The sequence below is a fragment of the Passer domesticus genome, chromosome Z (assembly GCF_036417665.1).
Source record: "Passer domesticus isolate bPasDom1 chromosome Z, bPasDom1.hap1, whole genome shotgun sequence".
Taxonomy (NCBI): Eukaryota; Metazoa; Chordata; class Aves; order Passeriformes; family Passeridae; genus Passer; species Passer domesticus.
The window spans coordinates 307,059-321,592 of NC_087512.1; the positions used below are offsets into that span (position 1 = coordinate 307,059).

The 14,534-nt window shown below is 59.7% G+C and overlaps 1 protein-coding gene across 1 annotated transcript; it reads left to right on the top strand.

The window, feature by feature from the left end:
* The first annotated feature begins 856 nt into the window (after positions 1–856).
* LOC135291547 (one cut domain family member 2-like) lies at positions 857–12,069 on the top strand. Its single transcript, XM_064405834.1, has 2 exons — positions 857–2,099; positions 10,573–12,069. The coding sequence occupies exons 1-2, from the start codon at positions 959–961 to the stop codon at positions 10,857–10,859; spliced, it is 1,428 nt and encodes a 475-aa protein (XP_064261904.1). The 5' UTR covers positions 857–958; the 3' UTR covers positions 10,860–12,069.
* Positions 12,070–14,534: the final 2,465 nt, after the last annotated feature.

Genomic DNA, 14,534 nt, shown 5'->3' on the forward strand with positions numbered 1-14,534 from the left:
GGGAGAAGCAGTGAACTGCACAGCTGGGAGCAACGGGCGCAGCCCGACCCGGTGTGTCTTGGCACGGGTACCCTGCACGGGCTGTGCCATAGCAGGCAAGTCCCCCCTTTGCCAGCTCCGTGCCAGGGCATGCTGTCCCCTCGGGCCCTGTCCTCTTCCATCCGCCCTGCCCCTGCCCGCAGAGCCCTGTGCCAGCCGCGGGGCCGAGGGGCGGCCCGGGGAGCCGGCCCTCGCCTGGTGTGTGCAGCGGGGAGCGCGGCCCCACAGCGCTGTGCCAGCGGGACGGCGGCTCCGGGGGCTCACCATCCACCCCGGCTCAGCTACATCCACCACACCTTGCTAGCGAGCCCGAATTCAGCCGCATTTAGGGCAACTAATAACCAACAGCACAGATCGGCGCTGTACCTCGGTTTGCAGCAGCGAACAGGGAGGCAGCAGGGCCGGCTGTGGGCAGCGGGCCCCGGGAGCCACCGGGCGCGGGGCTGGGCTGCGTGACCGGGCATGGCGACCGCCGCGCAGCCAGCACCGCCGATCCCCGTGGCGGCACGGGAGCAGCCCCGGCAGCGGTCGGGGCCGGCTCCGGGCCGATGCCGCGATGCTCCCGGCGGCCTCGCACGCTACAAAGGCGGCGGAATCTTTAAGGGCCCCGCCATCCCCTCGCGTCCCCTCACGGAGGCCCCGCCCCCGCGCCTCAGCCCGCCAATGCTCCCGCGCGCCCGCCTTTCCCGCCCTTCCCGCCGCCCTCACGCCCTCACGCCCGCCCGCCCGCGGCGCAGGCCCGGCCCCGCGGGCGCGGCCGGGGCGGAGCGGCCCCGGACAGCTCCCGCCGCCCGCAGACGGCGGCGGCGGCGGCGAGGCGAGGACATGGCGCGGGGCCGGCGCGGCGGGGCCGGCTGAGCCGCCGCTGCCCGCGGGGCGGGCGGCCGCGGGCCGCAGCGGCCGCCGCCCCGATGAGCGGATGAGGAGCGGGCGCGGCGGCCGGCGGTGCCTGGGCGGGGAACCGGGTGCGTGCACCATGAACCCCGAGCTGGCGATGGAGCCGCTGGGCAGCCTGCACGGGGCGGCGGGGCACGAACCGGAGATGATGGGCAGCCCCAGCCCTCACCACGGCGGCCGCAGCGCGGGGCCGCTCCGGGTGCCGCCTCCCCCGCCGCCGCCGCCGCCGCCGCCGCACCAGGAGCTGCCCCCCGCCGCCCGGCCCGCCATGGTGCCCAGCATGGCCTCGCTGCTGGACGGCGCCGCCGAGTACCGGCCCGAGCTCTCCATCCCGCTGCACCACGCCATGAGCGTGCCCTGCGAGGCCTCGCCGCCCGGCATGGGCATGAGCGGCACCTACACCACGCTGACGCCGCTCCAGCCCCTGCCGCCCATCTCCGCCGTCTCCGACAAGTTCCACCACCCGCACGCCCACCCGCACGCCCACCACCACCACCACCACCAGCGCCTGCCGGGCAGCGCCGGCGGCGGCTTCGCGCTCATGCGGGACGAGCGCGGGCTGCCGGCCGTCAACAGCCTCTACGGGCCCTACAAGGAGGTGCCGGCCGTGGGGCAGAGCCTCTCGCCGCTGGGCAACGGGCTGGGCCCGCTCCCTGGCTCCCAGCAGGGCCTGCACGGCTACGGGCCGCCGGGCCACGACAAGATGCTGAGCCCCAACTTCGAGGCGCACGCGGCGATGCTGGCGCGGGGCGAGCAGCACCTGCCCCGGGGGCTGGGGACGCCCCCGGCCATGCTGCCGCCCCTGAACGGCGCGCACCACCCCGCGCCCCCCGGGCCGCCGCCGCCGCACGGCCCCGCGCTGCCCGCCGGCCGGGAGCGGCCGCCCCCCGCCGCCGGCCCGCAGGGGAGCGGCGCGGGGCAGCTCGAGGAGATCAACACCAAGGAGGTGGCACAAAGGATCACGGCGGAGCTGAAGCGCTACAGCATCCCGCAGGCCATCTTCGCCCAGCGAGTGCTGTGCCGCTCCCAGGGGACCCTCTCGGACTTGCTGCGGAACCCCAAGCCTTGGAGTAAACTCAAGTCCGGCCGGGAGACGTTCCGCAGGATGTGGAAGTGGCTGCAGGAGCCGGAGTTCCAGAGGATGTCTGCCCTGCGGCTAGCCGGTAAGTGCAAGCCTGTGCCAGGCGGGGAGCGCAGCGCGACCCTCGGGGCGCAGCGCCGGCCGGCCGGCCCCGCAGTGCGTCCTTCTCGGGCCCGGCGCGGCCGCTTCCCGCTCCGCCGTGAACCGCGGGGCTGTGCGGAGCTCAGCCGCCTCCCGCAGCGCAGGCACCGCGGCTCTGTCCGGCGGGGCCGTGCGGGGCTCGGGGCCGGCGGAGGGGCGCGCTCCGCTGCCACTGCCGGGCGGCGGGGCCGGGGCTGCTCTCCAGGGCCGGGTGCTGAAGGTGCGCGCTCCGCACCGCACCGCGCTCTCGGTGCGCATCCCTCCTGCGGCTGCCGGGGCCGCGGGGCGCACCGGGGGGGGCTCCGCGTCCCGGGGCAGGCGGGGCCGGCGGCAGCGGGCGGGGGCCGGACCCCGCGCACCCCGCGCACCCCGCGGCCCCGGCCCGGCCCGGCCCGGCCGCATTGTCCGCGGAGCGCGCGCGGGCGCCCCCTGGCGCGGCCGCGGAGCGCCGCAGCCCCCATTGTTCTGCGGGGGCCGCGGGGGGGCGGCGGCAGCGACCCCGGCACCGACCCCCGGTACCGACCCCCGTACCGACCCCGGCACCGACCCCCGGTACCGACCCCGGCACCGACCCCCGGTACCGACCCCCGTACCGACCCCCGGTACCGACCCCGGCACCGACCCCCCGTACCGACCCCCGGTACCGACCCCGGCACCGACCCCGGTACTGACCCCCGGTACCGACCCCGGCACCGACCCCCGTACCGACCCCGGTACCGACCCCGGTACCGACCCCGGCACCGACCCCCGGTACCGACCCCGGCACCGACCCCCGGTACCGACCCCCGTACCGACCCCCGGTACCGACCCCGGCACCGACCCCCCGTACCGACCCCCGGTACCGACCCCGGCACCGACCCCGGTACTGACCCCCGGTACCGACCCCGGCACCGACCCCCGTACCGACCCCGGTACCGAGCCCGGTACTGACCCCCGGTACCGACCCCGGCACCGACCCCCGGTACTGATCCCGGCACCGACCCCGGTACCGACCCCCGTACTGACCCCCGTACCGACCCCGGTACCGACCCCGGTACTGACCCCCGGTACCGACCCCGGTACCGACCCCCCGTACTGACCCCCGGTACTGACCCCCGGCACTGACCCCGGTACTGACCCCCGGCACTGACCCCCGCAGCGGAGGTGAGCGGGACAGAGCCGGCGGGGGCTGTCCCTGCCGTGAGGCCGTGCGGGGTGCCCCCCGGCCGGTTCCGCGCGGGTGCGGGCCGGGCCCCGCCGTGGAGCACAGCCGGGGCTGCCTTCCCGCTCCCCCGAAACCACGGGGGGCTGTGGCACGGCCAGACACGCGTGGGACAAACCGCAGCATGGGGGGCAGGCCAGGGACCGGGGCGCGCTGCTCTGACAGCGATGAAAATCCTGGGATATTTGTGTCCCCGAGTCCGCCCTTCTTTTATTTCAATTGATCCCGACGAGGGCAGGGATTTCCCAGTGGGCAGGCTGTCCCCAGAGCTGCCCGCCTTGCCGGCACTCCCGGAGGGCTCTGAGGGGGCACGGGGGTCTCTGCGGCAGGGAGATGGGCACACAGAGTTCCCGCACGAGGGGCAGCTGCCGGGAGAGGCTGGCATGCGGCGGAGCAGGGCCAAGAGGAGCCGTGGATGACTGATGGCCCTAATCCCTGGCCGACCTCTAACCAGAGGTCAAACACGCACGGCCTGGGGTCTCCAGGATCCCCGTGGGGAGTGCTCGGGCTTTCCCGAGCTGCGGGCAGTCCCTGCGGGACAGGGACGCTGATCCCCTGCTCGGCTCCAAGGCAAACTCATCTCTTCCCTTGCAGCACCCGCGGGCATCCCGCTCCTCTCTGCTCGCAGCCGAATGAAGGTGCTGGGTTCTCTGACAGGGGTGTCAGGGGCACAGGAGGGGTTTGGGGTTTTTGCCGAGCACGCGGTGATGTCGCCTTCACAAACAAACGTGTATCGAGAGGGAAATCGATGCAGATAATGTTTAGAAGATTAAAAGAGCATTAATGCTGGCAACAGGAGCATCAACGCGTGGACCCAGTTTTCATTGATCTGGAACCTGAGCCGGCTCATTTCCAGTAACGTGGCTGGTGTTTTTCCTTCCCAGCACTGGTCCCGGCTGGGGGTTCCCCGTGGAGCCCTGCATATAGAGCAGAAAATCAGGAATCACAGCCGCATGCAGAGTTCTGCCTCTATAACTCTGGATCTCTGCTTTACCAGGCCCCCTGAATGCCTCTGCATCCAGGAGGAAAGTTTGGAGAGAGCTCAGGTGCTGAGTGGCCGTGGACTCCCCATGGAGCGGGAAAGACCTTTGCAAATTACCTTTCCCTTCAGGAAATCAATTATTTTAATTTCCTTTTATTACCACGTGTGAATATGCGGCCCCATTGCCTCAGTGCTTCCTTCTCCCCCTTTACTCGCTTGCTTAAATCCCTCTGAGCATGGGGAAAATGCCACAAGTATTTCAGGTTTTTAAAAACAAAAAATACCCACCAGCTATTTGCCCCACACTCCTGGAAATTTTTCCCAAGTGGGGTGGAAATCTGCTGTCCTTGAAGGGAAATCCCCCTCTCCCTGTGGGAGCAATGTGGGGTGTGTTTCGTATTTTTTCTTATGATAGAAGATATATAGTGTTCTAACCTAATCTAATTTAATGTTATTATTTCTGTGCTTGTTGTCTTTTCATGGAGGTTTTTAGGAGTCCTGTGTCGGGGGGGGGGCTCTGTGCGGGCAGGACATGCTGTGCATGGGGAGTTTGTGGGTGCTCCGAGGGCAGAGCGCCCTTTTGGGGTGCTGGGGGCTCCGTGCGGGCAGGACACGCTGTGCACGGGGAGTTTGTGGGTGCTCGAGGGCAGAGCGCCCTTTTGGGGTGCTGGGGGCTCCGTGCGGGCAGGACCCGCTGTGCACGGGGAGTTTGTGGGTGCTCCGAGGGCAGAGCGCCCTTTTGGGGTGCTGGGGGGGCTCCGTGCGGGCAGGATCTGCTGCACACGGGGGGTTTGTGGGTGCTCCCAGGGCAGAGCGCCCTTTTGGGGTGCTGGGGGCTCCGTGCGGGCAGGACACGCTGTGCACGGGGAGTTTGTGGGTGCTCCGAGGGCAGAGCGCCCTTTTGGGGTGCTGGGGGCTCTGTGCGGGCAGGACCCGCTGTGCACGGGGAGTTTGTGGGTGCTCCGAGGGCAGAGCGCCCTTTTGGGGTGCTGGGGGCTCTGTGCGGGCAGGATCTGCTGCACACGGGGAGTTTGTGGGTGCTCCGAGGGCAGAGCGCCCTTTTGGGGTGCTGGGGGCTCCGTGCAGGCAGGATCTGCTGCACACGGGGAGTTTGTGGGTGCTCCGAGGGCAGAGCGCCCTTTTGGGGTGCTGGGGGCTCCGTGCGGGCAGGACACGCTGTGCACGGGGAGTTTGTGGGTGCTCCGAGGGCAGAGCGCCCTTTTGGGGTGCTGGGGGCTCTGTGCAGGCAGGACCCGCTGTGCACGGGGAGTTTGTGGGTGCTCCGGGGGCAGAGCGCCCTTTTGGGGTGCCCGTGCCCGTGTTTGGCTGCAGCGGCAGCCGGGGAAGCGGCGAGTGCCCTCCCGGGCCCCAGAGGGGCTGGGGCTCGGGGGGCTCGGGGCCGCGCTCGGGGGGCTCGGGGCCGCGCTCGGGGCTCGGGGCTCCGGGCGCTGCCTGCTGCCCTGGAAGGTTTGGGGAAAGCCCCGACGGACAATCCCTAAATTTGTGCGGGGTCAGCAGAGCGCTCCGCCGCCTGTTCGCCCTCTGCGGTGCCGGATCCCTTATGGATGACTGAACGCTCTCGTACCAAAGCGCCGTCAGCGGCTCACTCGTGCCGAGCTGGCCGAGCCCTGCTCTGACCTGTCAGCACCACGGAGAGCGGCGGCGAGGGGCGGAGCAGGGAAGGAGCAGGAGCACAGCCAGGCGAGGCCGCGGGGCGGGCGGTGGCCGCGGACCCTGCCCGTCCCGGGCCCGGCCAGCCGTGGGTGGCAGTGCCAGGAGTGGGCGGTGGCACGGTCACACCCCACGTGCCCCAGGACAAGGAGAGGGGTCTCACAGAGTGTGCTCTTTGTGCCCTACCAAATGGCTCTTCCCTGGATTTTGAGACTATTTTGTTGTCTGTATCCCCAGCTAAAAATGAAGGCATGATAACGTCTGTGTCAGGCACGTTACCTATTTATAAAGCTATTTCTTAGCGTTGAACTAAATATACAGGTATGTAAAGGTCCTTTGAAAGGTGCTTCGGGGCATGAAATATCGGTGCTCTCTTCAGCTATAGATTAGTGGTTGTGTTTGAACAATCCATGCGGTAAATTGTGGTGCTGGCTGATAAATCATATTTCTCATGTACCAACTTTCCAAAATAATCCCCTGCCCCAGCTCTTTGTTCCACATCATTTCTGGAGGCGTTTCTGCCACACGGAAATCTGAATCCCGTTTTTGCAAAGCAAATGAGTTTTATCGGTTTCTTGATTATTTGATGAAGTTAATTCTGAGTACATTTTGGATTAAATGAATTTCTGTATTTTCTCCCCTAATTTTTAAAAGAAGCAATTAATTGGTCATCATGTGTTACTCATTCTGAAGCTGTTCTTCACTATTTCCTTATCAGATTCCCCCCCCCTTTTTTTCCCGTGTATCTCTTGCCCATCACTGTTTGAACTGAAATATCCCAAACTCAAGTATTCCTCTCCAGCTGAAAATTGCCCCCAATTTATTAATCGCCACAATTTATTTGTATTTAAGGCTCCCATCTCGTCTTCTCTGGAAAAAGCCCATCGTAGCTGGGCGATGAATATGCAGGGAAAGCACTATATCCAACGGGACAGATAATACATCTCTTTTTCCAAGGCAAAAGATTTTGTATCCAGCTCTATCAATCTTGCAGACTTTTACATAAAAGGCTCTCTGATTTATAGAGGGGTTTGCACACAGAAATCATACCAAACAGACTCATCTCAAATGGATTTGGTGATAGCATCAGCCAGACAACTCGCTGATGGCAGAGAGAAATGCAATCAGAAAAGAAATTGGAGTGTTTTGGGCTTGTTTGGGGGTTTTGAGCTATAAAATCAAACTGCTCCGTTGTGAAAAAAGGGACTCAAACCACTGGTAAATGCTGCTCAGAGGAATTATTAGACAAGCGATAGAGGCTGGCAGGTTCCCAAAACGCAAATTGTCTCCGAGACCAAAATATCTCTCAGTAAGCAGGGAACATATTTATGAGCAGCGGTGATTTTCCAGCAGTTCTCATCCCCTCCTAATGGGGTGGGAGCACGGGGCCTGTGCCGAGGCATTAAGCTTTGGCAAGCAGCACTGCCTGCAGGAGGTGAAGGAGGAGCAGAGGTCTTCCTCGGAGGGCTTCCCACACACCTTCCTCTCCTCCATGCTGAGAGGGGACAAATCAGGTGGGGCTCCAAGAGACAACCAGATCCTTTCTCAGAGCATCGCAGGAATCCCTGCAAACAGGGAGCACCTCCCCATTACAATGGCTGAGCAAGCAGGCCTTCTCTGGAAGGACAGAATTTACTTTGTGCTACGCATCCAATCTGCTTTTCTGGATAAATGCCACCAAGGGCATTCCTGGCGTCGCAAGAATTAGGAGTTCGGTGTGTGTGCAGCAGCTGGGATGAGCAGCACTGGCTGCCCACCCCGACAATGTGATTATTTGCATCTTCATTCTGATTGCTCCTTGTTCCATAATGATTTTGTACACAGCGGAGTACTTAACCTAATTTGTATTGATCTCAATCGCTCTCATTCGTGCATACTTAATTCAGAGAGGTAATCAAATTGATTTCTGAGGCCTAGTTTTTAGAAGATTGTAGTGACAGGGATATACAGGGGGTTGCTTTAAGTGAATCAGAGCAAAAGGAAAACATGTGAAATCTTTAGAAAATGTTTTGATGGTCATTTCATTGTGTTCAGTATTACCAGGGTAATTGCATTTCCCTCACAAAATCGAATGGAGGAGCAGTTTCAGTTCCATCAGCCGGATAACTGGGTTTGGGTGACTTTGCACCCACACAAACCACACGGGCGGATCAATATTCACCACTTGTCCTAGGAACGGTGGAGACTGAGGACATTCTGCTGCATTAAGGGAACGTTGCTCTCTGCTTGGCTCCTTCTTAGCCCTGCTCTTTGTTTCGTGGCTGCAGAGTCACTTTTGCTGTTATTAAAGCATCCAGGGCCGGAGAGGCACAGGAGCTGTGTTGGTGATGTTCCCAGCATCCCGGCACGTGGCTCCGCTTCTCCTGGGGCTGCTCCAGCCCCTGGGGCCCTCCCGGGCCTCTTCCTCCTTCTGATGCTGGTGACCTTCGTGTCCTCATCTCTGCCTCCCCCTGGAGAGGTGCAGGAGCTGAGGGAGGTTTGGAGTGTCCCTGCCCCGTGCCTGAGGGCTCACAGGGTGGGACTGAGCTGAGCACGAGAGCTTCCAGGTATTTTCAGGGTTTGTGGCTGTTTGGAATGCCTGGGTTCCTCTCTTGTGGGAGAGAAAATGGAAAATCAGAGTCATTGTTGCAGAAAGTCAGGCAAATGAACTATTAGTAGGGAAATTGAGTGTGATGATACTCAGGGTGTCACAGTGCAGGGTTGGGTCCCTGCACCCTGCCCTTCGAGTCGTGGGGCACCACTTTAGTCCATGCTACAGGAGGCAGCACTCACCCCAATTCTGAGCAGTTCCTGTTCTCTTTCTATTGAAGAGCATCTTTAATCCAATGCAGAAGGAAAATATTTTATTTTATATTTTTGTGTATCTTTTTTTTCCACAATTATGGCTTTCAGTTCTTGCTGGTTGTCCATTTTCTTCCATAGGATATGTTCAGGTTTAACCACAGCTAATAAATCAAATTGTGCTTAGAATCCAGATGGTCTCTTCCCTTCCCTGTGCTGTTAAAACCTTTCTCTTTCTTCCCGGAAAATCACTTGATTTTATTAGAGTGCTCACCCCATTTTTCTCTGCTGAGAGCTGCACGTCAGGTGCAGCCTTTGCCTTTGTGGGGCCTTTTCAAGAGCAAACTCAACAGTTCAAGGCAAGTATTTACTGAATGCATCAAAAAGCACATACCTCTGCATTATTTATCATCAGATACCAATAACTGTAAAACGCAGAGTATCTCAGGACATAAATTAGTGATGGTAGGAAACACTCCACTGGTCCCAGTGTCCCGGAACCGATTAGAAGCTGCAGCAAAGATGCTGCTGCTCATCATGTCCCCAGCACCAGGGACATTGCCATGTGGATTCTGGACACGTGGCCAAGTGAACCCAGCTTAACATCTGCTTTTTCAGCCCAGACAGGCAGCTGGGTGTTGTCTGCAGTGGCAGAGGTGCAGTCAGAGAGCCCAGATTCTTGCCTCCTGCTGCCTCTGGGATAATGGCCTCGGAGAGGCGAGTGTGGCCACTGGGGCCAGGTGCAGGCTCACCCTGACCAGCATTCTCTTGTGCTTTGGGGTGTCTCGAGGTCTGACCTTCACCTCCCTCCCAGGGGCAGCTCGGCTGCAGCCACTGGAATTTGGCAGCTCAGAGGGGTCAGGGTCAGGCACGCCAAGAAAATACCCCAGTTTCCTGCAGAAATGCTGTGAGATTCTGTGCCACGGTGGCTGAGCCAGGCTCCACACAGGTACAGCCCTGACTGGGTTAATTACAGACATCTCCGCAGTCTGACTTTTACTTTTGGGCCAGCTTCATTTCACATTCCAGACCTGCGGAATTATTTAACAGGGCTGCTTAAAACCCGCCCGCTTATCAATTCTCTGGGCTCATTTTGTCCCAGCACATTACCTAACCATGTCAACATATGGATTTTCTCTCTGTGCCCGGTGCAGACGGCCTGGGCAGGCTATTTTTAAGTGTGGGTGTGCTCCGGCAGCGGTATTGGTTTCAGCACTTGCTGTTCTCTCTCTGCTAATAAATACAGAGCAGCTATTAATACGAATGGGTTTAGGATCCATTAGCATGGCTCAGTGATGCTCCAGCACTGCTGCCCTGCGTGACCTGAGCTCTGACGGCTGGCTTCACCCTCGGGACATGGCCCGGGAAGGGGGACAGGCGATGGGGGCGGTGCCCCAGGGTGGTGGCACTGCAGCAGTCAGGCAGCAGGGCAGGGCAGGTGAGCCTGGGAGGCCAAGGAGGCCCACGGTGCTCTTTCCCCTTGGTGCTCACACAAAGTTGCTGCTACCGGAGCCTTGACTGGGGTTTGCTTTGGGCTGTGTAAAGGGACAAAACTTACGTACAGCTGTTACTCCTGGCTGTTGAGAGGTACTGGGGATAGAAAAGCAATGCAGCCCACTGGATTCCTCTGGAGCCCTCCGCTCCCGTGTGCCAGAGCGGTGCTGGCTCAGCTGGTGACACTTGCCCGCACCGTGTGACAGTGCCTGCCATCGGGGTGGCTGGTGGGGACTGTGGGCACCACCCTGACACTTTCTCTCTGTCTCTGCCGCCCCCTCCCAGCCTGCAAACGCAAAGAGCAAGAGCCCAACAAAGAGCGGAACAACTCCCAGAAGAAATCCCGCCTGGTTTTCACGGACCTCCAGCGCCGAACGCTTTTCGCCATCTTCAAGGAGAACAAGCGTCCCTCCAAAGAAATGCAGATCACCATCTCCCAGCAGCTGGGCCTGGAGCTCACCACCGTCAGCAACTTCTTCATGAACGCCCGCCGGCGCAGCCTGGAGAAGTGGCAGGACGACCTGAGCTCCGGGGGCTCCTCGTCGGCCCCCAGCAGCTGCACCAAGGCGTGAGGGGAGCGCGGCTCCGCGGCACGGCCCTCGCTGGAGACTAAAGCACAATCCCCGCAGCCAAGCCCAGCCAGCCGGTCCCCAGGACGTTCCTACGGCTTCCCGGCAGTTTAGCAGGCTCCACGTCACCCTCTCTCCACACAATCCTTTGCTCAGGACAGGCGAGGCAGGTCTGAAACGCAGGGAGTCGTTCTTGAGGCAGGTTTCTCCTGAGCCCCGGGTTCCCGTGCCCGGCAGCCTCCCGTGCCCGGTGCCTGCCGTGTGCTGGCCACACCACCCTGCGGCCACGCCACAACGGAGCACAGAGTCGGATACTGACAACCCAAGACCCTGTTTTTAAACTCAGGCATGGTTTTTTGTTAAGTGTTTTAAGGGAAAAAAAAAATCAGATTCAGGGTTTTTTTGGTTGTTTTTTTAGTTTAGTTGAATCAGCTCATTCTCGGATCAGAAAAGTGCGGTTCTCTTGAGCTCGAAGTATCAAGCACAAGGCTGGTAGCTGCAGCCACGTCCGGCCCTGGGCTGCCAGAGTGGCTGTGCCAGCTGCAGCCTGACATCCCGGGAACACCGCGCGAGCCTCAAGCACAGCTGGCAGTTCCTCACAAGCTCTGTGTTTGTACCTAATGTACACTCAGGAGGCCGATGGAACTGCTACAGTTCATGGAGCAAACACAATGTTTTGGATGACTTCGATTAATTTGCATTATTACATCCTTTTTAGTTTCTGGGAATCTGGTTTCTCCTCGGCAACGGCTGTTACCAAAACCTTTTTAGCGTTCAGTGCATTTTTGTTCCTTTTATCAGTATTTTATGGTACTTTCAAGCAGGAAAAGAAACAGAGACAAGCCCTTCAGCGTTTCAGATGTGCCGCGTGTAGCTCTACCGCATCCCCAAGTTCCTTTTCCCTGCCGGCTCCCCGGGCCAGCGGGAACACAGCACACCAAAGAGACAGGATTTCTGCAAGCCAAAGATGTTTGTACCTTGCCATTCTCCTCGCGGGTGCTTGGCTGGCGCTGGGGGCTGGCCAGCCCTCTCTGAGCTCCGCGCAGCGGGGCCGCCCCGGCGGCGGCACGGCCGCGGCCGCGCTCCGCCACAGACACTTGAGACTTTTTATATGTACTGCTTAATCGAAACCAAAGAAACGTTTTCTGCACCTACTTCTTCTGCAACAAACTGTTCCATTGAAAGATAAAATAGAAAAATTTAAAAAAACCAAGGAAGCATGTCAGGAAGCAAACGAGTCCCACACTGTGTTCTACGAACATCTCGGACGTTTTCGGAAGCGGATCTCAAAGAAAGGGTTGACAAGAATGAGAACAAAGCAAAGCCAGTACAATTGCTGCTTCATTTGACAACTCAAGTCCTCTTAAAGTTGAAGATTGTCTTTAATTTGTGCCTATGCAGTTTTTTCAAAAGAACAAGGAACAGAGCAACCAAAACCTCAACAGCTACCATACCAAAGATGAGGATTCTCACAACTTGTGTTTCAGTTTGTTTCTCCTCTTGCACGACTAATGCACATAACCCCACTGATCTCTGGACAGGTAACCACTCGTGAGTCTTGGTGCAGCCAGAAGGGTGGGTTCCTTTGTGTTTTCCCTGTTTCTGCCCCACTCAGCATCTCCCTGGGAGCTGCACGGGCTCCGAGTGCAGGGTGTTGGGGTGCTGCCCTGCTGCATCTCCTCCCTCCAGGAAGCACTTGTGGGCTGGCTGTGACCTGTGTGCTGGTCTCCTGTGTGTCTGGAGCTGTGAGCAGCCACCCTCCTGTACGTGACCTCCACCCCTCTTTCTCCTCCCCAGGGTGAAACTTGCAATATGTGTGTTCCCCTCTCTGTCACTGTGAGTGCTGAGCAGCACCACAGCCCGGCTCCAAACCTCCACCTGAACCGAGCCCGAGTATTCAGCAGCTCCTGGGGCAGCTCAGGAGTGCTTCTGACATATTAGCCTGTAATGCTGTTTGACCCAGGTCATGGTGATCCAGATCATGACATGTCCAATTTATCCCCAGAGCCGGAGTGTGTTTGCTCCTCTCTGCCTTCAAACAAGGGCTTCACTTTAACTGCTTCACAGAACGGCTGCAGTCACTTTCCAATGGCTGCGCTTAAAATAGAAAAAAATCCAGAAGCCATGTCTGCTCAGGACAGGAAAAGTTTCTGGAAAGCAAATTCAGGATCCCCATAGCTAAACTGACAGCACGTGCCTGCTCTGGGGATCAGAGGGTCCTTTGGCAGATTCCAAAGAGATTTGGAGAATCCTTGTAGCCAGACATGGAACAAACTTGCAAAAAGTATGGTCCCAGTCTCTCCTGATGTGTCCTGAGGGCTCTTCACCCCAGTGCCAGATGTTTGAGTGCAGAGTTTGGAGCCAGCAGGCTGTGGAGCAGGCTCAGCTGAAGTTTCACTGTCATTCCCACCCAAGTGTCCATCAGACCAGCCCTGGTGCATCTTGAACTCAGCAGTGCCCTCAGGGGAGCTGTCTCATCCTGGAATTGTCCCCCTGCAGTGGCAGGGGGTGGCACAGGAGCAGTGAAACCCCAGAGCTCCCTCCTGCAGTGAGAGAGCAGGGAAGTGCACTGTGTCCCACAGGGAACGAGCCCAGGCGTGTGGGACACCTCACCTGGGGACACCCACCTGGGGACACCCACCTGGGGACACCCACCTGGCCACAGCTCTGCCTCCCACCTCCCCAGAGGCAGGGGGAGCTGCCAGAAGCCTGGGAGCAAAGGTCTGGGCTTTTTGCCCTGCTCAGAGCTCCTCCAACAGCCCCAGCAAAGGGAGCTTGGATCAGGCGCTGAGTTACAAATTTCAATGAAATTCTCCCCAGGCTGAGGCAGTGCCGCATTCCAGAGTAACAACACAAACGAGGCTGCTCTGGGCTGGGGCCTCCAAGCTACCAAGAGTCCCAATCCATTCTCAGCCCAAGATCCTGCTGCGTTCTTCATCCCCGCATCTCTCCCGGCCCCCGTGACGTCTTCCATGTCACTGTTGGCTTTTATGGGCAGCTCCCTGAGAGGAGGGGCTGTGTGAGTGTTGGAGAGGCTGTGCTTGCTGTCCCAGCTCCTGCTGAGTGCCCAGAGGAGCCGTGTGTGTCACCTGCTTTATTTACTGCGCTGCCAGAGACTCGTGTGTGCAGAGAGCATCCCAGCATCCCAGCACAGCAGCCCGGAGCCACAGCCTGGCCGCAGCGGCATGAATTCGGCTTTGGAAGCTCGCCGAGGGATGTGCTCAGTGACTTGTCGCGGATTCCCGAGGATGCCTCTGGCTGCAGCCGAGCCCAGAGAGCCGCGGGAGCCCGCGGGAGGGCAGGGCTGCTGTCCGGAGGAGCCGCCTCCCTCGGACGCGGCGTCCCTGCTGCCCGCGGCTCCCGAGCGTTTCCACGGGGCGGGGGAACTTTCTACTTGGCCTCCTTCATATTTATGATGGGGAGTTTTTATTGGTTACGTTTTTTAAGAAGGCAAAGCTTGAAATGGTTTTATTTTTTTTTTTCCAGACACCTGTGGGTTTTAACTCGATATATTGTCTATCAATAATGTAATTTATTTAATTTAGTGTTAGGGCAGGTCCTGAGATCTCTGTTCAGCCTGGATCCCGTTGTGTTTCGGTTTAGCTTTTGAATTCAGTGGGAGCTTTGCCTGAATGTAGAGGGGGGTCAGGCGCTGATGTTAGCTACTTGTATCTATTT